Source organism: Chaetura pelagica, unplaced genomic scaffold (genome assembly GCF_000747805.2).
Source record: "Chaetura pelagica isolate M959 unplaced genomic scaffold, ChaPel_1.0 scaffold294, whole genome shotgun sequence".
In the NCBI taxonomy this organism is placed as follows: Eukaryota; Metazoa; Chordata; class Aves; order Apodiformes; family Apodidae; genus Chaetura; species Chaetura pelagica.
In genome coordinates this window covers 1,904,184-1,917,867 of record NW_009953068.1, presented here as the reverse complement: position 1 = coordinate 1,917,867, position 13,684 = coordinate 1,904,184, and the positions used below count along the sequence as shown (strand labels likewise).

Sequence of the window (13,684 nt, the reverse complement as noted above, 5' to 3'; positions counted from 1 at the left end):
CTGCTGAATTTAAACAAAGTTACTGTGAGATGAAATTAGGACCTAATTTTTAATGAAAATGTTGCTAAACCTTTGAACTGGATGTTATTTTTAGAACTGTCATATTAAATAAAAAGTAGAATCAGGAAGTATCAGAGCAGAAAGCCAGATACTGTATAAACCTCCAGAATTCTCCTCTGACCCAGAGACCTCATTCAAAGTATATTTTATGACCAATTAGACTCTCTTGAAAGTAGACTATCTTAATAGTGGTTTCTATTGGCCTTAAAACCTAGGAGTCTGAGAGTCTATTAATTGTAGTTGCTAAATATTGATTTAGGAATGTAACTAGGTAGACCATATTAAAAAAATAAATACATGCTAATAAACTTTACTATCAGTGAACAATATGTTGTGATTTGAGATACTAAGGTTTAGCTCCTGGTGACTTGCAAACCTCTGGTAATCGACTTAGGGACTTGCTGAGGGAAATAAAATATTTCTCTGATCTCAGATGAAATGAATTTGGTTAATTCTTATACTGAGTCATTATGCCACTTAACACCAAACAGTCCTAACATTCTTTCATAAAAAGCAGACACTGAGCAGCATGGTTCATGCAAAACTGACTCCTGTGGGTCAGTAACTAAGCTGCCAGCAGGGCCACTGATGTGTCTACATCTAGTCTGGTATCTTAACTGCTGCATCTCTGACAGACATTCCTGATCATGGCCACGTGTGTAATGTTTCTCCTGCTGCAGGTGTTTCAGTGTTTATGTAGTTTTCTAAACAAATATTTTCACTGTTTGAAAGCAAATACTTGATGTACTTCACTGGGGTGTTCTCCTGGCTATTACCTGTGTGTGGGTTCTAAGCTCATGTGGCTCATTTCATGCCCGTTACTCTCTTTTGCTCTCTAGCTCCCCAGCTGGACCTTGTTTCTGGCTGTTTGTGCTGTCGGAATTGGAGGGACCTTTCAGTATGGGTATAATGTTTCCATTATCAATGCACCCACGCAGGTAAAATGTTGTCTCTTGTTCACAGGGTTGTTTTACAGTAATGGAGGTGTCCTGTTGACTGGCTAAGAGGCCAAGTGCACTTGTACTGTGGCTGCAGCAGGAGCTGAGGCAGGTGTCCTTGGAATGAAGGATTCTTGTTGGTTTCTGAAATGGTTTCATGTGGGTTGGTTTGTGAGTAGCTGCCAATCAGAGGTATTCTGTGTCAGGCAGAAGTATCAAGTATGCCACATAATTACCTCTGTTAAAATCTGTTTTAGAAGGATTAACTGAATGAATAAGTGATATCTGCCAGTTATACTTTTGACTAAAATAGCCCAGAACTTACAGAATAGCACATTTTCAGTTGGAAGGGATGTACACCAATTGTCTAGTCCAACTGCCTGACCATTTCAGAGCTGATAAAACTTAAAGCGTGTTAATCAGGGCAGTGTCCAAATGCCTCTTAAACGCTGACAGGTTTGAGGAGGCATCGATCGCCTCTCCAGGAAGGCTGTTCCAGGGTTTGACTACCCTCTCTGTAAGATGTCACCATTATTTCTCCTAATGTCAAGTTTAAACCTGCCTGGATGCAGCTTTGAACCATTTCTGTGCATCCTATCGCTGGATAACGGGGAGAAAGGAGAGCTGCAGTTGTCTTTTACAAGGCAGCTTGCTGAGGAAGAGACCCAAAAAGCTGCATCTGTAGTATCTGAGTATCTTGTAGGCATTTTCACCCACTTGCTACTTTTCTGTCTGTTGCTGTGGCCTTGAAGATTCCACGTTTTGTGGATGACTCAAGAATGTCTGCACAAATGGTCTTGTGAAAGTGACAGGTTTAATTTTCTCCTGTCAGCTGATTTATTTTCTTATGAAACTGTGAAGACTGAATTTGCTACAACATTGAGTGCTTTTTATTATGGTTAAAATAAGCTGCTTGTGAAAGAACTTGTCATATGCTGGAAAGAGGGAGAGTCCAGGAAGTTTGCTCTGCTGTTAAGTCTTCATTTGCTGGCTAAGAACTGCAGCCTCTGATTACAGACATGTCTGTTCAGGAGTTTCTAAAGACAAATCTTAGGAAACCAGGCATGTGGAATAACAGTTTAAAAGTTGTGATGCACAAATACTGTAAGAAAGGTGGAAGAATATTAAAGTTGCAGAAAGGAATGTTATTAGGAATTGTTGGATTACACTAAGGCAGGCAGCTTTAAGGGTCAGAATGAGTCTCATGACAGTATGTTTGCTAGGTTATGTGAGACCTCTGTGTTCTGAGATGTTCCTAAAAAACAGGAGGACCTACCCATTCTCCCCTGCCCCCCCCTTCATTCATAAGGTCCTCAAAGACCTTTCATGGCAGCATATGGGAAAGTTTGTCTCTCCTAGTGGAATACAGGTTCTCCTGAAGCAGGGCATGACAACAAAGCTGCTCAGCTGTCTTTGAGATGTATGGGGAGTAGGAAGTGGTGTTGTGGTCAAGGAAGATTCTGCTAGTCATGGGTGTTTTTAATACAACACAGTTAAGATGTTATCTTTTGTTAGCTCCTAGAATTGGTTTTCAGGATTGAGGTGCAAGTTATTTATAATGCTATGCTGTAGGGCTACAGATAATGCTACATAATCATAATTATTTTGTACTGCAGCATATACACAAGTTCTTAAATGAAACCTGGAGTAGTCGTTATCACAAAGAACTAAATCCAGATTTGCTGACTTTTCTTTGGTCTGTCATTGCTTCTATATTTTCACTTGGAGGTCTGTTTGGAGCCCTTATTGGAGGCAGTATGGCCATTCGGCTAGGCAGGTGAGTTACATCAGCAGGTAAATACCAGCATGTTTTCCTTTCTTCCTTTCTCGCTAGAATCTAAAGTAAATAAATGGAAAAAGTGGGAGAAAATGTACCTTAGGTGACTATAAATGTTTTTCACTTAAGCAGAGTTTTCTAGTATAATTCTATAGTTTGTTCCAACATGACTTGAAAAGATGAGCCCTGAATCTTCCAGTCTGGTCTTTCCATTACTGTCATTGAAATGTTAGGAGCTGTACCCATAGTGTCTGGCAGAAGACACAGGTCCCCTAAACATATTTACAGCTTTCCTGCCTGTCAGGACATGCAGGGGAATCTGTAAAATTGCATGTGTGTTCTGTATAGATAGAGCATAAATGAACAAACCCCCACTCCTGCCTTGTTAGGCATTTCTGTTGTGTTTATGCATCATCTTTATGCTTAGACTTTTTTGTAAATATGATCAGTAATTGTCCAATATCTGGATTTCCAGTTATTAGCATGTTTTTTTCAGTATAATGGCAATTTTTTTCATTAAACCAGAAAGGAAAAAAATTAAACATGTTATTGCTGATTTCCTTATTTTTTTTTCCCCTTCTATTTAGGAAAGGAGCTCTTTTGATGAATAATATTATAGCAATACTGGCCTCCATTTTAATGGGGATCAGTTTTCCTACTGGATTGTTTGAGCTACTGATTGTTGGAAGGTTTTTGATTGGCATAAATTCAGGTGAATGGATTTCTACTCCTACTTTCAATAAACTATCAATGATAAATGATTGTTACTGCTGATTCTTTAGGTATTATGATAGATATGTTTGTATACTGCTTTGTAGATGGGATGACAAAAATTTTCTGTAGACTAACTTGGCATCTGAAGGCAGCTAAATTAGTAGAGAAATAAACTAAGTCTGACTTCCTACATGATCTGTCTCAGTAATTCTTTTTAAAAGCAAAATTTATTAATAGGAAAACATTTTTCCACTTATTTTCAGGTATTGGCCTCTGTGTGCAGCCTCTGTATATTGGGGAGGTTGCCCCAAAACATCTTAGAGGTGCCATGGCCATGGGGACCTCCATCTTTCTGACTGGAGGGATTCTGATGGGACAAATCATTGGTTTGAGGTTAGAAATGCTTTATTTTTCTTGTCTTGCGTTTCTTGCATGTAAAAAGTCAATTTACCTGCAAAACACTAATTGTGGCCACTGCAGCATTAGAAAAGTGTGGCTCATCTCTTCCTGACTGAAACCTGATTTCACAGTGGCTGGAAAATATTTTCCCAACCTCTTTCCAGTGAGGTTCACAGACACTGGTAACTGCTTACAAGGGAACTTGTCCTGAAAGACAAAGATCTTGCTCCCAAAAGTTGTCTGAATAGTCATCAACAGCTAATTACTTGGATTTTTTCCTGCCCTTTTCCACACCTCTCCCAGGGAATTACTAGGTGGAGAATCATACTGGCCTCTGTTGCTATCCAGCAGTTGTTTCCCAGCATTTGCCCAACTTTTATTCCTGCCATGGTTTCCTGAAAGTCCCAGATATCTTCTTATTGACAAAAGTGATGAGCTGAGCTGTGCCAAAGGTAACTTTTAATTTTATCTTGAAGAGATCTATGATTTTTCTCCTTTTATTGAAATCATGCTTTAAAAATAACTGACAGCTGCATGAATGAGCAAGTGAAGCCCACATGCTACAAGAAGAAATTTAAAGACAAAACTTCAGTTTACCTGTGATTTTCTTTATCCTGAAATTACACAGTTCTCTCTGTACTTAAAAGAAGAAACTAAGTATTTGTATCATCGCATACCATGGATAGTATTTTACTTCCCAGAGAGAGCTTGTAGAACAATACTCCAAAGAGTAAAGTATTAGTCCCTATAAGTAAGTAAGTTTGATTAATTCAGTTTGAAGTCTGATAAATAAATACGAAAAAACTGTCTCTAAAATAATAACTACTAAAATTGAGAGGACAGAAAAACTTAAAGAGGTCCCATTGTGCAAAAGTGGCTAATGAAATAATCACATTTTTCAGAAATGTGTTCAGTGTTTCTTCTTCTGCCTGGTATGACAATTCTGATGTCGATCACAGTATCATAAAATTACACTTGTGATCCCTGGATCTTCCATTTAAAATGCTAGATAAATGAACAAAGGAAGCTTGCTGCCTGAGCATTTGATAGGGTTGTATACAATTAGGTTTTCATTGTATGCATAAAAAAGGAAATACTCTCTTCTTTTGCCTTCCTTCTGTTAATTCAAAGTGCTGTTGATGAGCGTATGAATTTCTACCTGTGTAGAAAAGGTATTCATAAATAGAGCAGTATATCTTGTGGAAAGACCTTCAACAAAGAAGTTGAGGAGGCCTAGTTTATGGAAACCTTTAGGCCAAGGTAAAATTTGTTAGCAGGGTTCTTTAGAGAGGTGAATCTTGTATTATACTGGGTAATTGAAAAACAGGTAAAGTTACATTTGTGCCTGCAGGCTGGTCTCCTCACCCCCCTGGTTTATCAACTGATCTAATATCTCCCTGCTTATCTTGCCCAGAAATACTTGTAGACCATCACAACTGCAAAGGCACAGTAATTATAAGTAGCTTGTACAGTTAATTCTATTTGGCACCCATGGACAAGATGAGCATAATGTCCCTTTTGGATAATGATCTAGTTTGGGCTTCATTAAATGTAATTTTTTAAATGTAAGTGAAGCTTGCAGTCTACATATTATAGTAAAATCTTTCCCTCTCATTTTTGTTTTTATTTAATAACATAATAATGGTTTGTTTTTTTCAAGAATTCTGGTTGTTCCTGAACTGATACTGAAGAGTGACAAGAGCTTCATGCTGGTTACGCTGTTAGTGGTAACAACAGCGCTGGGAAGTTTGCTTTCAGAATCATCAGAAGTTCTACTGTTGCCCTTAAGTAGGCAAATTGTCATTTAAGTTTATCTTAAAGATTTTAGGGAAACTGATGTCATGTGCTCTTTGGTTTTAGGACCATGAGTAAAGATTTCAGCCTTGCATCTGAATAACTTCTGAAAATACTTGCCAAAGGAGAATCACTTATCTGTACTCCAATACACAAAATGTTCCACTGGCAAAATTAAAGACAGGGACGTAGAGACTTGATAACTGCCTAGAATTTAAGGAAAATAGTTCAAACTGGTTAGAATCTCCTTTAATGAAAATACAATGTTGAGGTCTATGGTTCAGATATAAAACACTTCCAAATATTTTGCCTGAATACTTCAAAGTCTGTTATTTCCCTTAAAAAAAGCAAAGCAATACCACTGCCATTTCCAAATCCACCACAGAAAAAAAGTCACAAAGCAACTTACTTTTATCCAAGCCTCCTAAAGCAGAAAATAGTCATATCCTAGCAAAAGCCAGGTAAATATGGAAAGAGATGATTTTCCAGCAGCTCTGGTCAATAGGTAAATAATTTTCTTTCAGCTTTGAAGCGATTTCATGGTTCCTTCGAGTACAGAAGGGAGATGGATGACATCCAGCGGGAGTGTTTTGCCTTAAATGGGGAGAAACCAAGGAAGCCCTGGCAACTATTCACTGATCGTGGTGTGAGATGGCAGCTCGTTACTGTCATTGTGATGACTATGGGCCAACAGCTCAGTGGCATCAATGCTGTAAGATTTAATATATACAAACACCTTAATTACTTCCATCTGTTTTTCAACATTTTATTAACAAGAAGTAGCCAAACAGAGAAGCTCAGAAATGGGATAAGTGAGAAAAAATGTGTTGTCTTTTTTCAATGTTGATTTTTAAAAATTTTTCCTCCTTGTATAAATTTATTTGAAGAATGACTTCATGCTTGCGTTTACATCTTCATCTCCTTTTACTGGAAAAGTAAAGGTGGATGAGCATGTCCCATTGTGTCTGGTTTAAGAATGTGAAGTATTATATTCAGTAAGTTGAATATTTATTTACTTTCATGATAGTAATCTATTTACCTAGACATGAATTTAACAGTGTATATCAAGTTAATAACTCACGATATAAATAGAGCTGTATGTTTAGTATGAGTTTGACTTTGTTTGCAGCTGTTGATTTAACTAGTGGGAATGTCCCTTTTTTTTTCTGTTGAAGATTTATTTCTATGCAACTTACATTTTTGAACAAGCTGGGATCTCAGCAGAAAAGATCCCCTATGTGACACTGGGCACTGGAGCTTGTGAATGCCTCACAGCCCTCACCTGTGTAAGTAAAGGCTTTTTCCACCTCCTAGCATGGAGAGTAGTGAGTCCTCTTGAAGAAGGAACATTGGTAAAGAGGAGAGCAGTTCAGTAACAGAAAATGGTGTCTTGTTCACAGGGTTTACTGATAGACTATGTGGGAAGAAGATACCTGATCATCGGGGGTTATCTCCTTATGACCATTTGGAGCATTGTTTTAACTCTCTCTCTGACTTACCAGGTATGAAGAAGGACTCGTGTACTTTATATCACTATAGTGAGTGAAAGTCTGTGACACTCAAAAGCTGTAAAGTAAGAGCTGCATAGGTTTAAACTGCAGCATAAAAAATGACAGCAATTGAAAGATGTGATAAATTCTGCAGCCTAAAACACAAGAACACTTTCAGCCAAGATTTGATCATTTACTTGTCTTAAAGCTGCAGCTGCATTTAATGCTGATAAAACTAGATGGTGATAAACAGGCTTTATCTTAACTTTAAATTTTAGGATGAAATATTACACAGTGGTGATATTAAGCATCAGCATTAATTAATGCTTAAGTCAGTTAATTTTAAAGCAGACAATCTAAACAAAAAATACTGTAAAGATGCTGAAATTCAAAGAACACTTAAATCCATTCAGTGTAAATTCACAAAAACTACTGGAAACTCATTAGAGATATTCACAGTGCCTTAAATTTATCATGTGGAGACAACATACTGCCTTCCTTTTTGATGTAGTATGAAGAGGCGTGTTGTAAATTGTTCTGTACATGGTATCAGCTCAAATAAGGCAGCCCTACAAATGTCCCGGAATAAACATTTGGTGGAAGTCCAGCTTTGTATTGGCAGACTGTCCTGAATATTGATTGTTCCCTCTGGGTAATCCAGGGAAGATGTGGGTGCAGCTCCAAGAGCAGGCAACTCAATTTGGTCAGTGTTTGATTGCCTGGTTAGTGCTTTCCTGACAAAGGCAGGATTAAGGAGCTGCCAGTCTTTGCCTGTCCACACCATCAGTGTTTGGAGCTGACTTTAAACAGCTGGATCAGGTGCAGTGACCTGGCATTGATGTTTGGAGGGACAGCAGGGTGGAGACTGCACAGATGGGCAGGCAGCCACAGAAGAGGCACCTGCAGCAATTTGTGTAGTTGGAGTAAAGGAAGCTGCTAGGCCAGGCAAAAAGTTGAATGAGCAAGCTTGTAGGCAGAGGCCTAAGTTTGATTCTCTTATTGTATCTTTTGTAAATGTCTTGGTTTGCTATTGAATAATGGAATTTCATGCTTAGGTTTGCACCCAGCTTCATTTGTATGTAGTAATCATAATCTTTCTTCACTGCACTATTGTTCTATGTACATAAATAATGTGAAGTCTGTTCATGCTATGAGTGCTTAATGACAGCTAACTCATGGCATCAGTATAAAATACCAAAATAAATACTGACAAAATGTTAAACTAGTAACAACACAATTGTTATATTCAATATTGGTGTAAATTTTTAGCCTCGGAGGACTAATTACAGATCTCAGCAGAAGTACTAGACTACATTTAGTAAAAATTATTAAACAATATTTAATTTCTCCAAAGCAATGCTGTTAAAAAATTAGCTGAAACAATAATAAATTACTGTTGGTCTTAATTGCAATCAAATAGCAAAAGGAAATGCCACATTTCAGCCAAACTTTAAAAATTATCAAAATCTGAACTAAACCCTCTCATTCTTTTATGTTCCAGGAGCTGTACCCATGGGTGCCTTACATCAGCATGGCTTCTATTTTTGCCTTCATCCTGAGCTTTGGGTTGGGACCAGGTACTGCAAAGCAGCGAGTTCTGGAGGGTGAACCTGTGTCTGGGGGAAGAGGCAGCTCTGCTGTGCAGCCCCTGGTGGCTGCCAGGCTGCTGCTTCACTCTCCCATAGCCTGAAACTGAGCACCAAAATGTTCCTGGCACTGGAACTGCAGCAAATGGCCTTTTGGCACAATAACATGTTTCTGAAACTCCTTTCCCCAGGTGGCATAACGAATACCCTGACAGCTGAATTATTTATACAGTCTTCACGTCCTGCTGCTTACATGATAGGAGGGACTATTAGTTGGATTAGTTTCTTCACAATTGGAATGCTCTTTCCCTTTATTGTGGTAAGTATTCTCCTAATTGCCATTTAATCTTCTCTCCTGTTCCATCAAATTGCTTTTTCTTACACTTACACACAGGATGCACTCTACCCCTCAACTGAATATATAACTAGATTCAGTCCTTCTTAAAATATGTGTGAATGGAAACAAAAAGCTATTTTCCCAAACCCACTGTTGCACTTGGAATATGTTGCAATCAAATACATTTTATTTTCAGAATGGACTGAAGCAGTATTGTTTTCTGGTGTTCTTACTGGAGTGCTTCTTAGTTGCTGCTTTCATCTTTGTGGTAATTCCCGAGACAAAAAACAGATCCTTTCTGGACATCAAAAAGGATTTTGACAAGCTGAATTTTGGAAAAAAAAACAAAAAGAAGGCAACGGAGCTTTCTGAAAGAAGACAACTCCATGACGAATTTTTAAAAAGTTCTGTGTAATTTCACATCAGTAGCAGAACTTCCATGAGAATTATGATCAGTATCTTCTAAATTAGCAGTGTAATATCACTAACAAGTAGCTTATTAAATCTTCCTATGTATTTAGACGAAGTTTAATTAAAGGCAAGTTAATCTTTCTGCAGCAGTGTCAATACCTCTATTGCTGAAATGCTAATAAAAACATTATATATACATAGACTGAATGTTTAGATACTACTTGATGTTGTAGGGATGCAGAAATGTCATGAAGTTGAATCTCTCCCCTGGCAGATTTCTTAGGATAGTTCAGTTGCTTTTCTTTTATTTCTAAGACCCTTCTTCAGACTCAGGTAATCAAGCATATGTTACTGCTTTACTGAATAAAATATTTTGAGGTGGTAAACAGGAATTGACCTACTGAGAAACCAATATTCAAAATATTCTAGTTTCTATCAGCTGGGGTATTTAGATGCCACTTTTCACTTAACTCCTTTGAAAGATTTAAGGACACTGCTCATCTAGTCCTACTAGTGTAACTGTATAAAGACAGTACAGCACCTACCTGAATTAACATTGTAAAAACTTGCTTACTAAAAGGGTACAAATAAAACAGTTTCTGAAGTTTGCATTTGGGTTTATTTTTTGCCCTAACCTAGTATCTTAACATTTTAACCTGTGCAACAGGGTAAAACTTCCTCTGGTTTTCAAGGTCAGTTCCTGGCAGACTGAGATCAACATGACAAACAGCAGAAAGGACAGAGGGTAGGAACTGAACACCTTTCACCTTTAAAGATCCTTCCATCCAGGGAGACTACAGGGCTTGGAGAACTGACTGATCTTTCTGTCTCATCTCTAACATTTAACTCAGGGCTCTTTCTTAACTTTAAATTCTTTCTATTTTAGTAGTCAGAAATTAAGTAGTCTTAAATACATGTGGTGTCTGTGTGCCTGTCACATACCTGGGACTGTCAGGACAGCAGTTCTTCCTTACCTACTACAGCTAAGCATTCCCAGACTCCCATCTGCTACTTCCTAAGTGATACAGTAAGCACTGCATTTCTTTTATGCTTCTCTTCCTTCTCAGAATTAAAGCTTTTAACAAAAATGTAGGAAGCAAACACCATTTTCCCCATTTTGTTAACTACATCAGCTATTTAATTTAAAATACCATTAACTCTTACTGGTAAAGGAGGCAGTATCAGGAAGGCATCTTCTTATTCTTTAGTTTATCCTCTAAGTTTGCAAAATATTTCATTTTGGCTAGAAGCTTCTTAGCTTCTTGAAGATCATCTGAAACAAAACATTACAGAGGGAAGGCTGAATTTTCATTTTGAAAATGAGTCTTAAGATCTCAATGGCAGCACCTGTTTCAGTATCAAGATGTAAAAATGTACAATTTAGAAATGTGACATGAATAACCTTCAATGACTATTCTGTGGAGTGGCCATAGCATTGATGTAGCCACTAGGGAATTTTAAGTATATAGACAAGAAAAACTTGGTTTTATGTTTGTAATTAGATCAACTGCCATCACTGAGAATAGCAGAATATTTTAGGACTTCAGTACAGACAGTGTCAAATCAAAACTTGCTATGGAAACAGTTTCTTTAATTAAACAATTGGAGTGGAAAGGTTGTTTATCCCCTACTAACAAGGACAGATGCAATTTAATCCTTAACTCTTAGTACAAAGAGTGACAGATGCTAAGGTGTTAATTCTTCACCTGCAGGCCTTGCCAGCACTGCTTTGAGTTGGATGTTTTACAATTACAACACATTACTATATAAACCTAAAAAGCAAAGCATTCCAAGACCCAGGAAAGAAATGTAAAGGGTTCTTCCCAGAGTAAGAAGCCAGTCTGGAATGGTTCCTGCTCCCCCCTACTAATTGGTTGTGGAATAAAGTTACTGATGAAAGTTATTGATGATTGCACAGTCCCTAAAACTTGAGGCTAAACAGGGCATCGGGTCTTTTCCTACCCCACAGTGTCTGTGGTGAGTAGCAGAACTGCTTCTGTCTGGATGGTCACTACAAAGAGCTGCTCCTCTAATGGCAGCTTTGAGTGCAGAGCAAAATCTCCCAAATTCAAGTTTGACCCCTTGGAAGTGGTGGTAGGTTTGATTAAGAAAAGAGTCTGTCTTCCCAGTATTCTGCAAAACAATAAATTATTAGCATCTGCATTCCCACCTGAAGTGATCCTTTTGATGCAACTGGACTATCTAACTTTTCTATTGGATTATTTTTTTTTTTTAAATTTAAAGTGAGGCCCTGAATTTCCTGAATCAGCAGACAGGTAAGCTTAGAAGTACTTATTTGTAATACCAAAAAACCCCCACTCATTTATGCAGTATTTCTGTTCTGTACTTCAGGAAATATTTGCGAGTAAGAAAATGTGTTTTTTTAAGCATTAGTAACTGACACAAATGGCAGAAACAGCTACCTCTTTCAAAAGCTGCAGTCACCTCTTTGGTCAGTTCTTCTTGTTTAACTGTAAAACAAATAATTCACAATTTGTTACATTCTTAGTGTATTTAGTACCACTGCATTCTGATTGTCTGTGGTGGGAAACAATTATTAGTCTTACAGTCTTTTGGGAGCTGAGAGAACTTTCTATAACAGGGCTTCATTTTCTTAATATTATAATTTCAAACAGATGTATTTCTGTGAACAGGTTTACAGCAATTCCAATGCAGATCAATGATCATTAACTTCTAACTTACTTTTGGTGTACCAGTTTACCCTCTACAGCTAACTTTCTTCTACTTATCTTTTACTCTAGTTATTCTAATTGCTTTTGGCACACTGGTGTTATTGCAAATAATTAAATGTACCAATCAACTCAATGTTTTGGGTATCACCAACAATCTAAGCAAGAAACTTGCTTGTATAAGGATAATAGCAACATAATGGTTGCTAAGTTGAAGAAGGTGAAAGAAATACAATGTCTGTATAAATTAAGAAATTATTTAATGTGGTCAGTCACGCATTTTATTAAGCTTAATTTTGAGTGGTTCTTCCTTTTAAGACAGCCTATTTGTCCTGATCTGCCAAAGGTTGAATAAGAAGTTCCTCTTGTAGACAATGTATATCTCTATATAGATCAAGTTATACAGATTTTCTCATGACTTACTTGGTGTTTAGGTGGCATAAGTTGGTAAAGACAACTTTTTTTGAAAGTCAATTAAGAAGGGATACAAGTTCAAGATACTAAAAAGTATCTTGAAAAAGCCTTCAGAAAGACTCATATTATGCAAGTTACAGTAAATTAGTTCTGTACAAAACTCTTAAATCATAACCTACCTTTAATTAAAGTTTCAGTTTCTTCAAGAATATCCTCGGTTTTAGACTCTGCTAATTTCTCGTTAATTTCCATTATTTCCGTGAGAAACTCTGTGTCTGCATCACAGTCTGTCTCTTGTACTGGCTCTACTCCCTTCAGCTCCAGCTGGTGAAGAAAACGGGAATTTGGAAATACACTTTCAGTGTGATTTGCTTGAATATTAAGTCTTTTAGTGGTGCTCATTCAGCTTCATAGCTGATAAACTTCTGCTTTATTCCATGACCACAGAACTCAGGAGTTAACCAAATAAAAACACATAGCCAAGGCTGCCAGGGGCCAGACTGAAATTTGCAAGGACCAGCCATGTGTGGCCAAGCAAGCACACCTTGTGATGCAGCAAACAAACGAGTGAGTAGCAGATGAGATGGTAATAATCAGTAAGATGTTAAAAAAACAGAGGAAAAGCTGACCAATTTTTGGACAAGTTAGTTTTTAGTTTCCCTTCTATCCCTGCTAATCCTCTTCTTCAGAAGAACATAAATGAGCATGTTAATAATAGAGTCACGTCTGTTTCCTGACACGACCTCCAGCAGCCCCAGCCGCGGGTGATGAGTGACAGGAGCACAGACACAGCCCGTACTGGGCACCTTACAAGATAGAGGCCGCGGCTCAGAGGGTTCAGGAGGGTCTGGTAGGCCTTGTTGATCAAGGAAGAGTGTTGCTCAGAGTAGTGCTGCTCCTTCTGTGGAAGGATGAAAAATAACAGTAACAAGTGGCAAAATACACGGCATTTGGTAACCTGAAACCCGCCTTCCCCAGCAGCTCAGGTGCGTCAGGCCCAAAGCTGCGGGGCGCGCTGGGGTCCCGGGGCCGCCCCTGAAACCCCAGAGCAGGGAGCGGCGGGAACCCCCCCCC

The 13,684-nt window shown here is 38.1% G+C and overlaps 3 protein-coding genes across 3 annotated transcripts in view; 1 reads left to right on the top strand and 2 right to left on the bottom strand.

The window, feature by feature from the left end:
* Window positions 1–529, bottom strand: part of CCDC117 (coiled-coil domain containing 117) — a 7,606-nt gene extending 7,077 nt beyond the window's left edge. The window contains exon 1 of the mRNA XM_009996870.1: window positions 522–529. Coding sequence (XP_009995172.1) covers window positions 522–529 — 8 coding nt within the window. The remainder of the gene's footprint in view (window positions 1–521) is intronic.
* Window positions 530–707: 178 nt separating this feature from the next.
* LOC104388060 (solute carrier family 2, facilitated glucose transporter member 11-like) lies at window positions 708–9,510 on the top strand. The gene is made up of 12 exons (XM_009996869.1): window positions 708–719; window positions 900–998; window positions 2,615–2,775; window positions 3,363–3,487; window positions 3,753–3,882; window positions 4,192–4,340; window positions 6,207–6,394; window positions 6,858–6,968; window positions 7,083–7,184; window positions 8,674–8,749; window positions 8,950–9,077; window positions 9,292–9,510. The coding sequence occupies exons 1-12, from the start codon at window positions 708–710 to the stop codon at window positions 9,508–9,510; spliced, it is 1,500 nt and encodes a 499-aa protein (XP_009995171.1).
* A 1,177-nt stretch (window positions 9,511–10,687) lies between these two features.
* HSCB (HscB mitochondrial iron-sulfur cluster co-chaperone) overlaps window positions 10,688–13,684 on the bottom strand; it is a 3,917-nt gene continuing 920 nt past the window's right edge. Inside the window, exons 2-5 of the mRNA XM_009996868.1 lie at window positions 13,422–13,511; window positions 12,790–12,934; window positions 11,930–11,977; window positions 10,688–10,779 (exon numbers count right to left, since the gene is read on the bottom strand). Of these exons, the coding sequence (XP_009995170.1) occupies window positions 10,688–10,779; window positions 11,930–11,977; window positions 12,790–12,934; window positions 13,422–13,511 (375 nt within the window). The remainder of the gene's footprint in view (window positions 10,780–11,929; window positions 11,978–12,789; window positions 12,935–13,421; window positions 13,512–13,684) is intronic.